Below are 20,843 nucleotides of genomic sequence, written 5' to 3' on the forward strand. Positions count from 1 at the left end.
CCTAAACTACAAAAGGCCCTTACTACAGGATTGGCCGGCAAACACTGGCGACTCAAATTAGAATTCGTCTTTCCAAGTAAGACAACGCGTCCCCCAAACAGACAAAACTTAAAGTTATCGCTCGTGAACGTTTAAACACGCGACATAGGCACTACCAAAATAGTATCACAGCTCCTCAAGCTGAGAAGATGGGGGGCCCTGAAAAGGGCCTTTTGTTGAGAAGGGAGGTGATGCGCACTCAGCCGCCGAAGCCGTAGAGGGTGCGTCCCTGGCGCTTGAGCGCGTAGACCACGTCCATGGCAGTGACAGTCTTGCGCTTGGCGTGCTCGGTGTAGGTGACGGCGTCGCGGATCACGTTCTCCAGGAACACCTTGAGGACCCCGCGGGTCTCCTCGTAGATGAGGCCGGAGATACGCTTGACGCCGCCGCGACGGGCCAGGCGCCGGATGGCGGGCTTGGTGATGCCCTGGATGTTGTCGCGCAGCACCTTGCGGTGGCGCTTGGCGCCGCCCTTGCCGAGACCCTTCCCGCCCTTGCCACGACCAGACATGGTGAGGAGAGACTGCTCGGAACTTTGTGAGGATCCTGGCCAGAGGCGGGCTTTTATACGTCCGTTGGCGGACCAAACTGAGAACCTGAAGAAAAAAGAGGCGGGAAGTCCCGCCCCGGTGGGGGAGGGGAATCTATTAGAAAAAAAAAAACCCAGCGAGCTTCTTGTTTCCTTGTCCTCTTTTGTTCTGTAGTAATTGCTTCGTTACCATGATTTAAGAATTCAAAAAATTGCTTTGGATGCAAAAGAAAAACATTAATATTGTATAAAATACAAATGAGGACAAGCAATGATATAAAACCCGATATTCCATCACACAAAGCTCATTACTGCTGACTACTAAGATATTATGGTGAACAGATTGCAGAGCTCTTTTACCTGCCCGTAATCCTGCCAAGTGGACCAATTGTCGAGCTAGGCCTGGGTCTGGAGCTCACAGACCCCTCAAGCCTGTTGTCCAGACTGGGTCACAAACCCTTCACATGCCAGGCTTGGTTCCCAGACCCCTCGCACACTGGTCTACAAGCTAGGTAACTGGCCAAAAGGTCCTTGAGGCCTTAGTTCCCAGAGCATGGTGCCCCACGGCAGCCACCTGAGGCAGTAAACACCAGCCAAGGTGGTGGCGCTGCCCATGGGCACTAACTCCACCCATACACAAGTTATTTACAAAGAATGCACCACACCACCCCCAACCATACCTAAGGCAACGGGGCCTGCTCGAATTATTCTATTTTCCCAACAATCCACCCCCTCAGGGTTCCTTGCTGTACAATCTATGTGTTCAGAAAATTCTATGATGTTCCCCTAGCGAGGATAGGTGACCCTTACATTTATGTAACCTATTGTCTGTTCAATATGCCTTAAGGCTTGTAGTTCTGTCCTGTTAACTATTAGCCACATATGTCGGGTTAGTAGTCACCATTGGTGTGATCCTCCATGGGAATCCTGCAGTCATACTGATGGGAAGTTCAATGCATATTCAGTAAGCTGACACATCAATCATGTGACTCTGGTGCAGTGCTGCAGCCAGAACACTATGGGTGAAAAGACAGAAGGGTTATTGGTACCAATAGGGGAAGCTCACATCCCTCTGGTAAGATACATGGCAGTTTGCCATCCTGAGAAAGGATGGTTGCAGGAATAGGTATCTTACCTGGTTTATGATACCATACTTTATCTGCCAACGCTGTTGGATCTGTAGGTTCTACACATAACAGTGTAGGGTAACTTATAATTGGCCATAATGATAATAGAAACGTGCCCTTTGGAATGGAGCACTTATCTGTTCCAGGCCATGTTACCTTTATGCGAGGAGGCCAGGTACTTGTCACCCAAGGTAAAACTTGCAAGCCTTCCTCTAATCCTTTTCCCCAAGGCCATATTAAACCTACTCAGCATATATGGGGGGCTTTTATTCTCCAAGGTCATTCCCATTGTACTGTCTGTCCCTGTTGCAAACAGGTTGGGGCCGGTAAGAGAATATTTCCATTCTTGCCATATCCTGGCTTCAAAAGCTTATCTTTAGTAGTGATTTGCAGCTGTACAGGTGCTGCAGCCCTATGCAACAGAGCTTCCACTGGAGAGGGCCCGCCTTTGTGGGGTCTCTCATTTAGAATCCTGACTGTCAGCCGTAATCGCTGTGTCCACCTCTTCAGGGATAGGGGTTGGATAGATAGACTTAGTCCCTTATTTAAAAGGCCATTGTACTGTTCAATCATTCCTGCTGCCTGAGGATGATATGGCACATGTAACTTCCACTGAATGGACAACTGGGAGGCCCACCTCTGAACCCCATGTCCAGTAAAGTGGGTTCCATTGTCACTCTCTATGACTACAGGCCGGCCATACATGGCTGTAAGGCTATTCAGTGCCTTCACTGGGTTTACCTGGTCTGTGGCCTTACGAGGCCATACAAACAGAAGACCAGTAGCCGTATCAGTAACAGTGAAGATGTAATCCGAAATTCTCCTTGGCAGTGGTCCGACAAAGTCCACTTGCCACTGAGCCAGGGGCACCCTTCCTCGAGTTATTTGCTCATCTGTATGGGGCATCTGCTGGGGATGTGCACTCTCTTGAGCACATACTGGACAAGCACAACAGGCGTTCACTACATCTTCCCATTTTATGGGCAAGGCCCATCTTTGAGCCGCCATCCACATGGTTTTACTGCCAGCATGCTGCATTCATCAATGTAGCCACTGGGCTACATCAGTAGCTGGGGCTCTCTCCAGCCATCTTACCTTAGCCAAGGCATCAGCTTCATCATTTCCTGAACTGGCTAAGGGGAAGTGTCCTGTGACATGGAAAAGAATTACTTCTTTCTCATGTCCTAATTCCTATAACTCTTGCAACATGGCTTGTCCCCACAGGGGTCGGTGGCCTACCATCCGCCATTGATATTTCCAAGTAGAGATCCAAAGGGTTAAACCTTTGTACACAGCCAGCTGTCAGTACAGATGGTTAATGGCCCAGGCTCATTTTTTATCATCCAAACAGCTCTCAATTTAGCCCATTGACTGCTTTGCCCTGTACCATTTTCATACCACATGGTATCTGTTAAGGGCTGGACAGCAACAGCTGTCCACGATGCTGAAGTTCCCATGCTAGAGCCATCTGTATACCAAGCTTGCTCTGTGATAGGTCCCTGTCCCTCATGGAAAGGTGTAGCTTCCACCTCCATGGGTAAGAGTTGTGCCAAGGTTTCCTCCACAATCTCGACTGGTCCTAGCACAGTTTGCAACTCTTTGGACAGAGGACTCATTGACACAGTGCTCCTTTGTTCTATATACGCTCCCCATTTAGATGGAGTGGGAGTCTGAGCAACACCTGTTTTAGGGTTGGTTGTCCATATGCGCAGCCAACCTATTATGGGATATGTTGTCCTTACTAGGACTTTGGCAGTTCCTGTGATAGCTTCAGTGGCTATCAAGGCAGAATACACAGCTGCTAACTGCTTTTCTATTAGGGTGTAGTGCACTTCAGTGCCCTTCCAGAGCTGAGACCAGATTCCTACAGGTGTGCAGAATTGGTCCTGTCTCTGCCATAAAACCCATCCTAACACCTCCTGGGTTATATGTATGTCTAACTCAAAAGGCTTAGTGGGGTCGGCCACTTGTAAAGCCTATACTTGACGAGACCTCTCTCCCGCAACCAGGCCACACCACACCAGTGCCTCAGGGCCCACCCAGGGACCCAGGGCATAGATGAGGGGATGGGAGCCTCCTCCCACAACCAGGCACACTGCACCAGTGCCTCAGGTCCAGCCCGGGGACCCGGGACATGGAGAAGAGGACCAGACCACCCTCCCACAACCAAGCACACTGTGCCAGCACCTAAGGGCCCACCCAGGGACCCAGGGCATGAGAAGGGGATTGGACCCTCCTCCTACAACCAGGCACATGGAACCAGTGCCTCGGGGCCCACCCAGGGACAAGAGGCATGGAGAAGGAGACCAGACATACCCTACAACCAGGCACACCACCAGTACCAAGGGGCATGGCAAAAACATCACCTCCTTTTGGTGGCCCACCACAGTCACCACAATAACCATGGCTGCCATGAAAGTGGCTAGATGCCACAACCACCACACAGATGGTCCGCCAACCAGTGGAATGCATTGACACAATGAGAGTCGCCAGCAGAGATAAAGAAAAGAAGAGGATGTCTCTCTCCACAAAGCCCATTTCAGAGTAACAGAAGAAGCATCTGCTCTACAATAATAGTGGGGATCTGATCACAACTCTCAGCATTGGACAGATCATCTAGGCAACAAATCAACAGAGTAACCATTACTCTTTCAGAAGGAGAGAAGTAATCTAGGGTAATTAGAGGTGGGAGGGGGGAGGGAATGGGGGAAGGGGAGAGATTGGATAAGGGGCATAAAGAATAATTATGATTTGTAACAATATATATGCTAGTAATATTGATTTGATCAACATATCTCAATGTTCAACCCCCCAAATATGTATAATTGATTTTGATTCAATTAAAAAAAAAAAAAAGTAAAGCCTGTACTTGCTGTATTGCCCTTTTTGTAGCCCGGTGAGCCTGTTCTACTTCCTCAGTCCAATCCCAGGGGGCTCCTTTCTTTGTTAGTGCATACAGTGGGCATGCCATTTGGGCCATATGGGGGTACAAAAGCTCTCCAATACTCCAAAAGTCCCAAACATGCCTGTAGCTGAGCTACAGTTGTGGGTCGAGGGTATGCCTGTATCTTATCTATAATAGCTTTTGGGATGACCCTTGTCTCACCTGACCAGACCATTCCTAGGAATTTGACTGATAGCCCAGTCCTTGAACTTTGACTGTGTTCAAGGCCCACCAACATTGTTTCAAATGACAGCAGCGTTGGAGCTGCCTGGGTTAAATCTGCAAGAGAATCAGAGGTTAGTAACACGTCATCAATGTAGTGAAACATTGTAACTGTGCTGGGCCTAGTCCATTTGGCTAGATCCCCAGCCACCAAACCATGGCAGATGGATGGGCTATGCAGGTAACTTGGGGCAATACTTGAAAGGTCCACTGTCTTCCTTCTCAGGTGAAGGCGAAGTGATCTTGGCTATCAGCTGAGACTGGAATAGAGAAAAAAGCATTTGCAAGGTCCAATACATAATGATAAGTTCCCAGCTGAGTCATCAGCTGATCCATCAAGTCATGAACTGAAGGCACAGGTGCCTGCAGAGGAGGCACTACTTTGTTCAGTTTTTGATAATCTACATTCATTCTCCAGGTACCATCAGGCTTTTTCACTGGCCATACCAGAGCATTAAATGGGCTGTGAGCTGGATGAATAATGCCAACTTTCTCTAATTCCAAAATAGAGGTACTTATCTCTGCATGTCCTCCGAGTAGGCGATACTGCTTTACATTAACTACATGTCTTGGCTTGGATAACACCTGTGGGTCATGTTTAGCATATTTTTGTAACACAGGCTTTACTGTCTGTATTTGCAGCTGAAACTCTCCAACTGTTGCTTGCAGGTGCAAACCGTAAAGTACATCCATACCCAAGATGGATTCAGCTACAGGGGATATATATACAGTATATACACAAGGCGGTAATCTTCCTATGCCAAATGGCAACGACACAGCTTTGACCTCAATTGTATGTCCTCCATAGCCATCTACATGAACTGTGGCCCCTGGAAACTTATCTGGATTGCCATGTATCAGGCTACATTCTGCGCCTGTATCCACCAATGCCAAAACATGCTGCACATTTGTCCTCGACCAATGTATTGCCAATTCAACATGAGGCCTCCGGTCCTCACCTGTCCCCAAAAGATAAGTACCTTGGCTTGCTCCCTACTGAACAGTTCATTCACCTCCTCGGGAGCAACCAAAAAGTCTTCTAAATCCACTAAGTGTACCTTGCTACCTGTTTCCGGATGTTTGGTGAAACGCTGTTCAGGGTGCCATTGTTGCCACAAGGCAAAGTGGACTGCATTTGGCTGCCCCCCAAATTTTCTTTTTATCAACCCCTGCTGCAAGCAAGTCAAGCCACATCTGCTTACGGCTAGTCTTGCGTGACCCTTCAGGATAAAATCCTGAGCATTTCTTGGGGGTTTGGTCTTAGCCACCTTTCGGACCTCTTTTGCTTGTTTTTTCTCCTCTACTTCACCCTAGCCGGCTATCATTGTTCTTACCTCATGTATAGAACGACCAATGTATGGGGCCAGCATGGCCATCAGTGACCCTAAGGATGCCGATGGGGTATTTTGCAGCACTATGTCTCTCATGCTGCCTGTAAAATTTTCATCGTCTGTGCCATGAGTGTCCACATTAAACATGGACTCCTGCATCCCCAGCTCCTGAATGATTTGAACCAACCCAGCATACATTTGTCATTTACTAACAATCTTGGGCAGTTCTCCAACATTTGCTCACATGGTTTGGGCAGCTGCATTCATCCAGTCCATTAAGGACTGATTACCTCGCCCTTGTGTGTATCTGCAGCTATTCTGCAGCTGCTGCCTCAGGGATGGGTGTATGGTAATGGAGGCCAATTTTTCCATCTCCTCACCAGAGCATACCACACTATCCACCCCTAGGTCCCATAACCACAACAGCCAAGCAGTCAGGGTCTCCCCATGTTTCTGCCTGAACTGTCTCCCCAAGTCAACCAGCTCAACCTGGGTATACAGGACATAGGTTGTGAACCGGGTCACCTGTGGATCACTCCCCGGTTGTCCATCTGGTCCCATAGGCTGCTTGTATTTCAATTTCTCATGTACAAACAGGTCGTGCCTGAAGATGCACAGTTTCCCTCAACTCACCACTGGGTTGGTCATCTTTCTTGGTGTGAGAGGCAGGAGTGGCCAGTCGCTGCACGTCATCCTCCATGATATTTATCCATGCTTCCAACAACTCTGCTTTCTGCTTTGAATCTTCCAGTAGCTGCATGTCATCCACCAACAACTTTGCTTTCTGCTGCAAATCTCAATCAGTTTGCATCATAATGAGCAACAGCCAGGCTCTGGTCAGGAGAAAAGTGGCCACTGGGCACCACATACTCAAGGATAGCCACATTTCCTCCCCCTCCCAAGAGGTTTTCCATTGTAGTGCCTGGTCAGTGCTGCCTTGCAATACAGTGAGCAGCAACCAGATCCCAGTGAACAGGAAGGTGGCCATAGGGCAGAGCATATTCACAAGTAGCCACATTTTCTCCTTCTTCCAAGGGCTTTTGGCTCCTGTACCTGCTCAGAATCCTGCCAACTATGCCAATTGTTGAGCTCTTTTACCTGCCCATAATCCTGCTGACTGGGCCAATTGTTGAGCTATGGCTGGGACTGGAGCTCACAGACCCTTCAAGCCCATTGTCCAGACTGAGTCACAAATCCTTCACATGCCAGGCTGGATCTCCAGACCCTTCACATGCAGGTCTATGAGCTAGGTAACTGGCCAAAAGGTCCTTGGAACTGCAGGTTTGAGAGCATGGTGGTGCATGGCAGCTGCCTGAGGCAGTAAATGCCAGCCAAGGTGGTGGCACCGCCCACGGGCACTAACTCCACACAACTTATTTACAAAGAATGTGCTGCACTACCCCCAACTGGACCTAAAGCGAGGGTGTCTAATTAAATTATTCTATTTTCCCAACACAGATAAATACATATTTTTTCTGAGAAAGTGTATATGGTGCTGAATATGGCATTTTGTTACTTCTTTACACTGCTTATATTTTAATCAATTCCCCTTACCTAAAGAGTTTTCAAAAAAGTTATTTTAAAGTCTGCTTATTATCCTTCTTTTAATTCTCTGTAATACACTTTAATCAATTCCCTAGCAATTCATTAATCAGGCAGATTCTTAAAATAATTTGTCTTTTCCCACTGATGAAATACCATGTTTAACACTATACTAGGAACAATTACTAAAATTCTGTTGAGTTCCTTAACCTGATCAATTTCCCTTGCCAAAGGGAATCTACATTCACAGATAAAAATTCAGAAAATTTCTATAATGAAAAATTTTAAATTGATTACCTCTGTCTACTTAGTATTCCATCATAGGGATTCTCTATAATACATTTTAACAAAATCTCTAGTATTTAACAATAATGTGCATTCTAACTTTTTTCTATAATAAATAAAGGCAATCTGTATGTATAATTGGCCCTCCACATCCATGAGTTTGAAATCCATGGATTCAACAAACCATGTATCCAAACTATTTGAAAAAAAAAAAATTCCTCTGTACTGAACACGTACAGACTTTTTCTTGTCATTGCTCCCTAAACAATCCAGTAGAACAACTATTTACATAGAATTTACATTGTATTTGGTATTATAAGTAATCTAGAGATGACTTAATGTATACAGGAGGATGTTGGAAAATTGAGTTATTAAATATAAAACCTTTAGAGCAGTGCTTAAAATTTTCAACAAGTGTTAGCCATTAACAACAACAGCAACAACAATAATAATAATAGATAGGTACATATTAACATTAAACCTTTGTGCAATTTTAAAAAATTGTTACATTGGGCTCTCTTTCTAGAAGTGAATCCTCTCCTCCTCTTCTCTCCTATCTCTTCTCTTCCCTCTTCCCTTCCCCACCCTCCTGCACTGGAAAAAGTCAAGAAAATTATATGGACGTTAACAGTGTTGTGTAAAGCAGTGGAGATGGAGTTAGTATAAATATGGTCTCTGTCAGTAATAGAAATAACAATACTGATTTATTGTGCAACTAAAAAGTATGCATAGCCTTTCCAGTAGTTGACTCATTTACTTCTAATGATAACAACTCAAAGGACATTTTAAAAGAGGAAACAACAGAATAAGCAAGTTTTAAAAGATTTTTTGGATACTCCAGTACCAGGTAATGCTATCAGAATCCTATGACTATCCCACATAAGTTAAGCCCAACTGTCTGGCTGAGCCTTCAACATCATATTACTGTGTGTGCAAGAACCTTCCTCTTCTCAGCCCCACCCTTCCCTTAATCAGGGCTCTCACTTCAGAAAGCCTTTGTTAATGATTGAGGTGAGCAATGAATTTCTTACTTTCCTCATCCTTCCTGTATGCAGGTGTTGAGGCCCAGAAAGTGATACCCCAAGGGGAAGGCCTCAGAAGCAGCTTCAAAAGCAAAATTTTTCTCTGTCCTTCTGCTGTCCTCCTGTCTCTCAACTTCATTTTCCCCTGAGGCAAGCCATAAAAACTAGAATCTCTCTTCCCCAAGGCATATACACTAACAGATATGTCACCTCTCACAGAGTGATGGAGATGCAAAAGATTACTCAGAGCCCATGTATTCAGAGCAATGAGAAGCCTGAAGCAACTGCACGGAGGGAAAATGCCTTCAAGAGAGGAAAGCCCAGGCACAGCCCCAAGTCAGTTTTTGCTTCAGTTTTCATTGCGAAGACAAGAAAGTTACAGAAGAAAAACAGGTGGTTAATCATAGTGAAAACGTAAACAAACTGGCTACGTGACAATCTTCACTAAAGCAGGTGTAACTTAAAATAATTCAAGCAATTTACCATCAAAAGGAGTCATAAAACTAAGCTATGTGATGTACAAAGATAAACAATGAGATAATCACCAAAGCCCCTGACTCCCCTAGAAACACAAAGAAACAGCTTAGGGCAAGATGTGGAACGTCCCCCAAGCACAAACTAGCAGAATATCCTTGAAGATTTTAGCTCACATACCTTCCTAGCATCTAGGTTTAGCTGCACCAAGGACAACTGCCCCCAGAGCAATCATTGTTTGCTGTGCTTCAATTCTCTTATCTACATAAAGGCTTTAGTCATTTGAAAGTTTTCTGGTCTTTCTTAATCTTAGCAATTCTATGAGTTTTCCTAAAGGGTTGGGCTTTGGCCCCCTAAACTAGAAGCTCTGTCCTCCTAAACTACAGGACTCTGGTCCTTCTAAGCTACAGGCTTTGGCTTAAACTAAGGACTTTGGTCCTTTAAACTACAGGCTTTGGCCTTCTATGCTACAGGCTTTGGCCCTGTGAAATACATGTGTTTTATTTCTATCTCATTAATGTCAATATCCTCCACATAGATATACACTAATTTCCACCCACTGCCTTTCTGTCTTGGAGCTGGCCATGAACTTTTCTGACCTACCTTGTCTGATTGTAGGTCATAAGATCCTCATTCCAGAAAAGGCCCTACCCCATACCCTGGAGGAATGAATGCTACACAGAGAAGCCAAGAAGAGTCCATACAGGCAGGACTTGCTGGGTTTGCCCACTCAGTCTGTTAGCGTTAGAGCCTACTTTTCTTGTCAATAACATTTCTATATAGCTATGCCTGCTTCATAGAACCTAAGCATAAATATGGACAATTTTCCCTTTATCTTTGGGTCTTCATTCTGAAGGCTCCCACGGGAGAAGTGGAGATGGTAAACCCAGGAGAAGCTAAAATGGTCTTCGAGACATAAGTCCACCATTCCCCCAGGCTGCCGGCTTCCTGATTAAAGGCTGCCTTTCCTTACCGCCAACACTTGTTTTTCAGTTATTGGCTATTGAGCAGTGAGCAAACGGACCTTTGGGATCTCAGAAACAAGCAGAGCAAATCCCCTTTTCTACCAAACCTGCCTTCTGAAACCCCTCCTTTCTTGAGTACTTGCTGCAGAAGCTAAAACCTGGACATCATTCCGGGTTTGTCCTTCTCTCTCACCTTCCCCTGCAAGTCAGCCTGCAGCAAGCCCTATCCATTTTGCCTCCTTTATCCCTTAAATTCCCCTTTCCTCTCCTGCTCCTCCTCTTTCTGGCTGCTGCCCCTGCATTAGTTTCAGCCCTCACTGCTGGCTGGTATTTCCAATCTCTTGACCTTGGATCTCACTCCTTTCCAATCTTCTCCCTACTGAGCCACTAGAAAAATGAATCTGAAACACACATTTTACAAAATTTAACAATTCTGCATAGAGTCCACCTTCCCCTAATAGGCAAACTTCATATCTATTTTCAAGGCATACAGAGTCCTCAGAATTTCAAAGCCCCCTCCCGCTTACTCCACCACATTTATCTCCAGCCTTTTCAGCCTCCAGCAACTCTAAAGAACTCCAGCCTACTCTGTGCTCATACCCCTCTGCCTGTAGCACCTTCCCCTCCTCCACTGCATAAGCTCTTACCAAGTTAGGCAGGCTCCATTTTTCTCCCTTCTTAGTTTGCCTTTAAAGTCCTTATTTTCTTAACTATTCCGTTTCAAGATGCTGTGGACTTTCTCATTACAGGAACTTTTCTTAACTCAAACTGGACACTAAGACCAGTTTGCAGAATAAATATGAACAAGTGAAGAAGGGGGGATGAATTGAATAAGCAAATCTCAAGGTCTGCCTTAAGAACAAATACACTGGCCACACTTGTACTTTCTTTCCTATAACCTGTGGTTTTGTTTGTTTGTTTGTTTGTTTGTTTTCTGGAAAGGTCTCAATTGGCTTTGTAGTAATTCTAGAACAGAGCAATACATTATTCTATAAAATAGAATATGTTCCTCATAACCTACACTTTCTAATTTCTTACTATTGAGCAAAAACATAAAAGAAATTCTTCCCTGGATTCCTCCAACTAGTGGTTCAGAACAGTCCCCAAACCAGACATGCCTTAAATTTTGGCTTCCCCTATCATAAGAAGCACCAGGCTTTCATGCCAACAGGGAAAAAGCACATGCTGCTTTACTGGAAATATGTCGTTTCAAAGGGAGGTGAAGAGGTGGAGGAAAAGAAGTTTTGTTTTCCAAGTTTTCACTCTCAGCCCGACACACATAAAAGACCCAGGTTTATTTTTCAAAGCATGCTTACTACACTGCTATTAAAAGCCATTTAATACCTTCAACAATGCTTGCAACTGCACAGATGGGGGTGGGGACCAGGGTATGGGTAAATTGCATGGAGACAACTACGTAAGAAACTAGAAGATGAACCTAATCGAAATTATGCTGCCTCCTAGCTCAAAATCACTGTCTTCAGTCAGCACTATTGTCTTACATGCTGATTTTGAAGTTTAGGTTGTAAGAGATGCAGGAGGTTGTGGGTCCGCTGCAGCTTCGGAGCAAGCATTTAGACACGTGGGCTTGCTTCTGTCAGCTGACATTTACAACTTCCAGATCCATGTCTAAATCCTTGCTCTAACTACAAAGTCAGTAATTACAGTCAACAATTAGCCTAAGCTAAGCCTCTTCAGAAATAACTTGAAAGAGCCCCGGGAACTTTTGTGACGTTCTAGCTACTTATTGTACACCGCGGGATCTTCAAACACTGCCTCAGTCCAGTCACACGGGGGCGATATTTACGTGATTAACTCAGTAAACGCAAAAAATGTGATACTAAAGGGAAACCACAGCTTTAAAATGCCAAAATATAGGCGAGAGCCCCAAACGGTACTTAGAAACAAGTTATTCTACCTAAAACCAGCTATAATTCCACATTCAAGAAAACGTAAAACAGCCATCCTTTCTTAGAACAAACAGAACCAACAGCTAACTGACGCTTTTGTAGAAAAACGCGGGAGACTCTGAAGAGTCTTCGGGGTGTGGGGTCAGGAAGGACTAATCGCTCTGCAGCCAGCGGCTCACTTCTTGGCGCTGGTGTACTTGGTGACGGCCTTGGTGCCCTCGGACACGGCGTGCTTGGCCAGCTCCCCGGGCAGCAGCAGGCGCACGGCCGTCTGGATCTCCCTGGACGTGATGGTCGAGCGCTTGTTGTAATGCGCCAGCCGCGACGCCTCCCCCGCGATGCGCTCGAAGATGTCGTTCACGAAGGAGTTCATGATGCCCATGGCCTTGGACGAGATGCCGGTGTCGGGGTGGACCTGCTTCAGCACCTTGTACACGTACACGGAGTAGCTCTCCTTGCGGCTGCGCTTGCGCTTCTTGCCGTCCTTGAATAAGTTCTCTTCGATAGACCTATTTTCCTTCCCAAGCCCACGTACCAAAGGAAAAAAAAAGCCAAAGTTCTCAGGTGCAACCCAGTAGACTAACTTCGATGAAAGATTCGCATATAGCCCACAATTATACTTTCTGTAATGGCTTTTCTATTAAAGATATTCAACGTACTTCTAACTCACCCTGCCAACTATGGTTTACTCGTCCCACACTGCGTTATAGTTACTACCAATAAGACAGGCAACATTATTTCTGCACCACGCAGACACAAAAGCAGCATTCAGCATTAGAGCTCTCATTTGTGACTGTGAGCGGCTCTGAAAAGAGCCTTTGGGTTTAGCACTACCTCCCGATCCATTTACTTGGAGCTGGTGTACTTGGTGACGGCCTTGGTGCCCTCGGACACGGCGTGCTTGGCCAGCTCCCCGGGCAGCAGCAGGCGCACGGCCGTCTGGATCTCCCTGGACGTGATGGTCGAGCGCTTGTTGTAATGCGCCAGCCGCGACGCCTCCCCCGCGATGCGCTCGAAGATGTCGTTCACGAAGGAGTTCATGATGCCCATGGCCTTGGACGAGATGCCGGTGTCGGGGTGGACCTGCTTCAGCACCTTGTACACGTACACGGAGTAGCTCTCCTTGCGGCTGCGCCTGAGCTTCTTGCCGTCCGTCTGCGATTTAGCGAAGGCTTTCTTGGATCTCTTTTTAGGGGTCGGGGCCGATTTCACCGGTTCAAGAATGGTGTGGAGGAAAAGGAATAAAGCTAAACAGAGAGCAGCTGCGAGCTCATCGTGTCCTCTTTATTAATATGAGGTTATGCAAATTAGAAGTAGTATAAATCTCTTATGATTGGTAGTTTTCCTATGATGACGTCATATGCCAGTTTTGCCTTTTCAAATGCACGTCCTTGCATAACCGCGTTCTGTTGGTCTAAATGTAAATAAATTAGCCAATCGCACAGCTTCCTTTTCGCGCCCAGCTCAGGCTATAAAAATCTCGTCTTAACACTTTCATCTCAGTTTTCCTTGAGTGTGGCAGGTGACTCAAGATGTCTGGACGTTTGAAACAAGGCGGCAAAGCTCGCGCCAAGGCCAAGACGCGCTCTTCCCGGGCCGGGCTGCAGTTCCCCGTGGGCCGTGTGCACCGCCTGCTCCGCAAGGGCAACTACTCCGAGCGGGTGGGAGCCGGCGCGCCGGTGTACCTGGCGGCGGTGCTGGAGTATCTGACCGCCGAGATCCTGGAGCTGGCGGGCAACGCGGCCCGCGACAACAAGAAGACGCGCATCATCCCGCGCCACCTGCAGCTGGCCATCCGCAACGACGAGGAGCTCAACAAGCTGCTGGGTACCAATGGAATGCTATTATGCAGGACGGGTATTTTGATTGGTCATACTGGTATGACGTCATCCAAGACAGTCACCAATCACCAGAAACTACCGTACCACCTAATTTGCATAAGCAATTGTTTAAAAATAGAGGATGGCCTGAATTTTTTTTTTAACCTTATTCATTTCCTTCGTAATAACTTCGTATAGCATACATTATATACCAAATTCGGAAGTACCTAAAACCAAAGGCTCTTATCAGAGCCACTTCTATAGTAACAAAAAAGGTGACACGACTTATTGCATTGCTTTCAGTCTTAATTCTAAACAGTGGTAGTTTGATGAAAAACTAGATATTATTTGAAGTAGACTTAATCTAGCCAACTCCAAACACCCGCATTTCCACCTTGCCAGAATTTAGTGGTTTTTTCCTCTTTTCTGCAGGTATTTACAAGGAGTCTGCTGACAATATTAAAGTGGTATTGACATGTGTCCTCGCAAACACGACAGGCTCCAAGTCCTTCATGTAATGAATCTATAAGAATATTCAAGTGGTTCGAGATGAATATTCACATAAGGAAATTAGCAGGAGATGGCATAAGCGATGAGTTTTACTATAAAATCGAGTTTGTCAGGAGGAACCCAGTGGTTTTCATTGATGGTTCAGAGAAACGCACTGGGTTGTAAATAGGAAGATATCAACTATTTTGCGTTTCTTAAAGTCACCTTTATAGGCCTGGCTTATAACAAATAGTACTCGGGTATAATTTATTACTTTCTGACAGCACATTTCTTCAGAATTTGTCTCAGTACAGTGTAACTTGAATCCTTAACCCTATTTCCCCAGCCTATTTTAAAAAGGCATTCGGTGTTTATAAGCAAAATCATGTAGATATCCATTGGTCATACATTTTTTAGATTTTTGCATTTGTAAAAAAAAAAAAAAAAAGAAAATTGGCTGTAGAAGTCTTCCAATTAAGGGTCTTTTCTGAATGAAAGTACATGTTCTCTAGGGATCCAATAATCACATGTATGTGCATATGTTAGTGTATTGCTGAAATAAAATTTTACAAAATAAGCTACCTTTATTGTATAAGGTGTGTTTTGACATTTTCCTGTTCTATTCTGTGTGATATTTGTAGTTACGTTTTTGTACCTGGGTTTTTTCACGTTAACAAATCTATCTCATGAACATTATTTTGATTAGTAAATGAGTTAAACACTTGCTTAGTATACTGCCAGGTTAAGTAGACAGCCAGGCATAGTAGTTCAAGCTTGGTTGTGATGTGATGGTACTGGATGCTGTTAAGTTGATTCCAAGAGCACTAATGGTTGGACGCCTACAGATGGAAAAAATGTCTCCACTTCTGAAAAGCCAAAGGTCATATTGAAAATAGTGAAGTCAAACATCCTCATATCATCCACATTTCTATATGGGCACAGCCAGGTCCATTTATCCTGGGCCTTGAACAGGATTGGAACATTTATGCCACTCAGGAAACATTCATGCTATCTCAGGAAACTCAGGCACAAAGACTATACACTTTCCCACTTTTATTAAATTCTAATGTACTCTACTTATTCTTTCAAAAATATTCATTACACACTTAGGTGCCATGCATTATTAAAGATACAGCCTTAAGATACAGTGCCTGTCCTAAAGAAACACAATTTAATGGGGAGAAATACAAATAAATAATTGAAGCACAATGTAGCAAGAGTAACCATAGAAGTAAGCACAGACAATTAGGGGAGCACAGAGGAGGAGTAAAATCTGTGGAAGGTAAAATCTGATCTGAAGACTAAAGGAAATTGGGAATTAGAGAAAAGTATGGGGATCCAGCAGAGAATGAGCATCACCAGAGAATCTTGGCTTGTGATATGTGCAGGCAAATGACAAGAAGTTTGATATTTGGCAATAAAGCAAAGGTTATAAGAGACAGCTAGGAGCCTGAAGGGATTTGTAGGCCACTCCCTTCGTTTTAAATATTTTTTATATACTAATGACTTCCAAATCTTTATGTCTATCCCAAACCTATCTTCTGAATTTCAAACATGCATAGTAATTTATCTCCTGAAATTCTTGTAGATCTCCAGGAAACTAAAAAATACATACCCTGGACTGATAATCACTGTCAACAATTCTACTCTCCCAGTGATACTCGTCTTAGTAAATGGCATCACCATCTATCTACCCATTAGCACAAGCCAAAATGATCTGGCATCATCGAGTATTTGTTTTTGTGTGTCATTTCTAGAGCAAAACTCAATTCCTATACAGGAAGATAAAAAACATGCTTAAGGTTCAGAAAGAGCTTAGCTAGAAGGCTACTACACTATTGTATTTCAGCACATGGGGTGGAGTATCCATGTTCACATAAATAGAACTGCTCACTGTCCCTGAATAAAAAATTCTTCACATAAACAGAACTGAAAAGTTAATTGTGAGAAGTATATTGGCTGCCCCTCTCCAGGAGAGGGTGCCACACCCAGCCAGCAAGAGCATTATTCAGTGCAGATGGAACCATCTGTCTGGGCCCTTCCTTACTTACCTAGATAGCCCTTAGTTTCTCTGCCCAGAAGGAAGAAATGCACATCATATACACTTCAGAATACAATCTGTTCAACAGTTGGCCTTAGACTGGATCAGCAGGCCCCTACCCCCAAGTGTCCTAGGGGGCATTGCTTCTCTCCAAAATAGTGTACCTTCCTTTCCAGAGAAAGGCTAACTCCTGAGAGGGGGACACTCAGTACTTTGTTTTGCTTTAGGTATTGATTTCAATAGAAAGAATTATACCATTATTTCCGTTTTATAAAATAATAATCTTCCTAAATTAAATTAATAAATTAAATTATTAATCATCCTAAATTTCCTATGTGGAAATCATGGGTCATTCTTCCCACGAACCCACTCACAGGAAGGTAATGAGCTTGCGCAGATTGCAACAGTCACAGGAGTGATCTTGTAATCTATTTTCAAAAAAAATGTCATAAGAATGTAACCGATTCTGATAATTGAGTAGCATACATAAATAGCCAAGTGAAACAAGATAGAGAATCCAAACTGCTTTTAAAAATTCAATGTAAAAATACTATGATCTTTCCACTTACATGTTTCATAAGCTGACAACAGAGAAGGGACAGAGAGGATGACACACATACACAAGCCAATTTGACAGGGAAAGTCTTGCGTGCTTGGAAGAAAGATTATAGAAGTTACAGAAACCTAGAATTCTGAATACAAAAATGAATGGGGTAATTGCCTATCATGGGCCACAAGAAGCTGACTTTAGCACACCTAGCAGGTTAATGTGTTTTTAGTTTCACAGGGATTTTCCACATGGTTATGTTTCTTTTCTATTATTCACCCATACATTCATTCATGTATCCAACAAATACTGAGAGCTGCTACATTGCTGGGGATACATGAGTAAGCAACAGTTCCTCCTTTCATGAACCTGCATTTTATGAGACGGTCAATAAAGTGAATGAAAGAAATATATGATACACATATGGTGAAAAATTATAGGATGAAAAAAATAGTGAGAATTATGCTTATGTAGTCAGACAAAGCCGTGATGGGAAGGTAACATTTAAGCAAAGACCCAGACAGGTGTTTTATCCTGTCCTCAAAAAAACTGTCACAGGTTTCCCGACAAGGCAGTCCTAATTTTGGATACACCTGGGACAGTTCAATATGCCTTAGCCACTGCCAAGAGAAGTTAAAAGAAAACAGCATAATGACTTTTTGGGGAATCTAGTCTGGCCCGATCTTCCTCCAAAGGACTCCTGTTCCCCAAAACATCTGTCATCAACAACACTGAAGGGGCTTGAACAGGCCCAGATGTTAGCTTGAAATATTCTAAATTCAGTCATAAAGGAAACTAAACATATCTCAGGAAATAAGGGACGGGGTGAGCAGGGGAGAGGGATTTCTTTTATCCCTTTAGACAACACAGGTTGCATTAACCTGAATTAACCACGGTACCTCAATGCAACGGTGAGGGTCATCAACAACACTGAAGGGGCTTGAACAGGCCCAGATGTTAGTTTGAAATATTCTAAATTCAGTCATATAGGAAACTAAACATATCTCAGGAAATAAGGGACGGGGTGAGCAGGGGAGAGGGATTTCTTTTATCACTTTAGACAACACAGGTTGCATTAACCTGAATTAACCACGGTACCTCAATGCAACGGTGAGGTTCGATTTTGTGTTAGGAAGAGGGAAATACACACCACAGTGCAAGTTAACAGGAAACCACCCTGTCAAAACAGACGCGGGGGCGGGAAGATATATGTAGGAATTCAAATGCCAGCTCCGATACTTGCTAGAGGGCTCATTAACACTGGAAGTTAAGACTTCCCAAATTCTTATTTACAGGGTCTTTACGGTTTTAAAAACCTTAAACTTGGGCCGGTCCGTGGCTCACTTGGGAGAGCGTGGTGCTGACAACACCAAGTCAAGGGTTAGGATCCCCTTACCGGTCATCTTTAAAAACAAAAACAAACAAAAACCTTAAACTGTACTAAGAAACCCGCTAATGGGGCCTAACGAAGACAAGAAACAGGAAAGATTGCAGAGAAACAGCTCTTTTCAGGGGGTTTGTGGGTAGCTCTAAAAAGAGCATTTGGGGTTGTGATTGGAAGTCTTTGAGGTTCAGGCCCTCTCGCCGCGAATACGCCGCGCAAGCTGGATGTCCTTAGGCATGATGGTGACGCGCTTGGCGTGGATGGCACACAGGTTGGTGTCCTCAAACAGCCCCACCAGGTAGGCCTCGCAGGCCTCCTGCAGCGCCATCACGGCCGAGCTCTGGAAGCGCAGGTCGGTCTTGAAGTCCTGCGCGATCTCGCGCACCAGGCGCTGGAACGGCAGCTTGCGGATCAGCAGCTCGGTGGACTTCTGGTAGCGGCGGATCTCGCGCAGGGCCACGGTGCCGGGCCGGTAGCGGTGGGGCTTCTTGACGCCGCCGGTGGCCGGCGCGCTCTTGCGGGCTGCCTTGGTGGCGAGCTGCTTGCGGGGCGCCTTGCCGCCGGTGGACTTGCGAGCCGTCTGCTTGGTCCGGGCCATGACAAATCTCCTGAAACAGGCAGCTGATGGAGAAATGAAAGCATAGGCACTTCTACCTGTATATATAAACAGGGTCCTCTTCTGATTGGACAAGGCAGTCGTTCCCCTGCAGCTCGCAGCTAAGGCATTGGCGGCGACGTTCACTTTGTGATCACAGGCAGATATTAACATGTTCTTCTATTCCTCTCCTTTAAAGTGCTGGTGTTTTCAACCCTTTTGTACGTCTCATTAAAAAAGTTGGCTTTTTTCCCTAGAATTTTATGTAGTTACTAAGATGATATCATCTTGCTTGCTACATAATATTTAAATGTTAGCGCTTGAAACTGACTTTATTTTGATAATCTTTGAAAAGGCGCACGCCATATATAATTGGCCAAGTGGCTTGTTTTACCCTTACTGAAGTTTAGGAAGGCTTCCACCATATCTTGGCTTCATTTAAACTTTGGGTTTTTTTTCTAAAGACTTGTTCCAGTGCACCATGACCATTAACTCTGAAGTAAAAATGCCACACCTGTTATTAAACTATGTTAACATACTTTTTCACTAAAATTTAGTATCCTCACATAAAAGTACTCTCCTTTCTTTTACGATTCAACTCGTGTAAATCGGTGTGTAAAAAAAACCCCCAGACTTTATAAGTGTCACAATTACTGTATGCCCTATCAAAATCATTCTGAACTCAACAAGCTCTGCCTCAGGGCGATCTGAGTCCAGGGAATGTAGTTTTGTATTCCTATTTACAATTAGGGTGGCTGGCTTCTCAAACAAAACAAAACAAAACAAAATACCGTTAAGTTGATATGATTTTGTCCCATTAGGATGCAGAACAATTCCTCCCGAAAGGTAACACGACAAAGGCGCAGATTTATTACTCTGTAGATCACTAACTAGATGCACATCTTAAACATTGGCCAATCATTAGTCTTCCCATTATATTTCCAATTGTTTAATTTTTACAATCCTGAGAACCTACAGTAACGGCCAACGTTAGTTATCTGTGATACAAGCTTTTCCTTTGTTTTCCTTACTTTTTAAACTTTAAAATGGTTCGTTTCACGTTTCTGAGTGAAAATAGTTGACGACCTACAGAGTGGAAGAGTTACGCTAAGGTTTACTGTAGAGTTAAAAAAAAATGTAAGCCCTTTTAATGAATACGTGGGTGGCTCTGAAAAGAGCCTTTGGTTAAGACTGACTCCTTCAAGGCCTAAGATACTGATTTTCCCACCTTACTTGCCCTTGGCCTTGTGGTGACTCTCGGTCTTCTTGGGCAGCAGCACGGCCTGGATGTTGGGCAGGACGCCGCCCTGAGCGATGGTGACTTTACCCAGCAGCTTGTTGAGCTCCTCGTCGTTGCGGATGGCCAGCTGCAGGTGGCGCGGGATGATGCGCGTCTTCTTGTTGTCGCGGGCCGCGTTGCCCGCCAGCTCCAGGATCTCGGCGGTCAGATACTCCAGCACCGCCGCCAGGTACACCGGCGCGCCGGCTCCCACCCGCTCGGCGTAGTTGCCCTTGCGGAGCAGGCGGTGCACACGGCCCACGGGGAACTGCAGCCCGGCACGGGAAGAGCGGGTCTT

General features: G+C 44.8%; 5 protein-coding genes across 5 annotated transcripts in view; 1 reads left to right on the forward strand and 4 right to left on the reverse strand.

Annotated features, from left to right (window-relative positions):
* Positions 1-237: 237 nt before the first annotated feature.
* On the reverse strand, positions 238-19,269 carry LOC103598027 (histone H3.1-like). Its single transcript, XM_008581936.1, has 2 exons — positions 18,937-19,269; positions 238-562 (listed from the first exon to the last, which is right to left on the reverse strand). The coding sequence occupies exons 1-2, from the start codon at positions 19,267-19,269 to the stop codon at positions 239-241; spliced, it is 657 nt and encodes a 218-aa protein (XP_008580158.1). The 3' UTR covers position 238.
* LOC103598028 (histone H2B type 1-K-like) lies at positions 12,566-13,236 on the reverse strand. Its single transcript, XM_008581938.1, has 2 exons — positions 13,225-13,236; positions 12,566-12,907 (listed from the first exon to the last, which is right to left on the reverse strand). The coding sequence occupies exons 1-2, from the start codon at positions 13,234-13,236 to the stop codon at positions 12,566-12,568; spliced, it is 354 nt and encodes a 117-aa protein (XP_008580160.1).
* Positions 13,231-13,787, reverse strand: LOC103598029 (histone H2B type 1-M-like). The gene is made up of 2 exons (XM_008581939.1): positions 13,778-13,787; positions 13,231-13,637 (listed from the first exon to the last, which is right to left on the reverse strand). Exons 1-2 carry the CDS (start codon positions 13,785-13,787, stop codon positions 13,237-13,239), a joined length of 411 nt encoding a protein of 136 aa, XP_008580161.1. The 3' UTR covers positions 13,231-13,236.
* On the forward strand, positions 13,923-14,728 carry LOC103598030 (histone H2A-beta, sperm-like). Its single transcript, XM_008581940.1, has 2 exons — positions 13,923-14,268; positions 14,643-14,728. The coding sequence occupies exons 1-2, from the start codon at positions 13,923-13,925 to the stop codon at positions 14,726-14,728; spliced, it is 432 nt and encodes a 143-aa protein (XP_008580162.1).
* A 1,226-nt stretch (positions 19,270-20,495) lies between the features above and the next one.
* Positions 20,496-20,843, reverse strand: part of LOC103598037 — a 23,518-nt gene continuing 23,170 nt past the window's right edge. Inside the window, exon 6 of the mRNA XM_008581943.1 lies at positions 20,496-20,843. This exon is cut by the window's right edge and continues 1 nt beyond it. Coding sequence (XP_008580165.1) covers positions 20,496-20,843 — 348 coding nt within the window.

Source organism: Galeopterus variegatus, unplaced genomic scaffold (assembly GCF_000696425.1).
Source record: "Galeopterus variegatus unplaced genomic scaffold, G_variegatus-3.0.2 Scaffold2491, whole genome shotgun sequence".
NCBI lineage: Eukaryota > Metazoa > Chordata > Mammalia > Dermoptera > Cynocephalidae > Galeopterus > Galeopterus variegatus.

Excerpts from the sequence above, each read along its gene's own strand:
- LOC103598030 (XM_008581940.1), top strand. The coding sequence starts at position 13,923 with ATGTCTGGACGTTTGAAACAAGGCGGCAAAGCTCGCGCCAAGGCCAAG. Across the intron at positions 14,269-14,642 it reads TATTTTGATTGGTCATACTG|GTATTTACAAGGAGTCTGCT; the intron begins GTATGACGTCAT and ends TCTTTTCTGCAG.
- LOC103598027 (XM_008581936.1), bottom strand. The coding sequence starts at position 19,269 with ATGGCCCGGACCAAGCAGACGGCTCGCAAGTCCACCGGCGGCAAGGCG. Across the intron at positions 563-18,936 it reads TTGAGGACACCAACCTGTGT|TCTCTCCTCACCATGTCTGG; the intron begins GCCATCCACGCC and ends AGTTCCGAGCAG.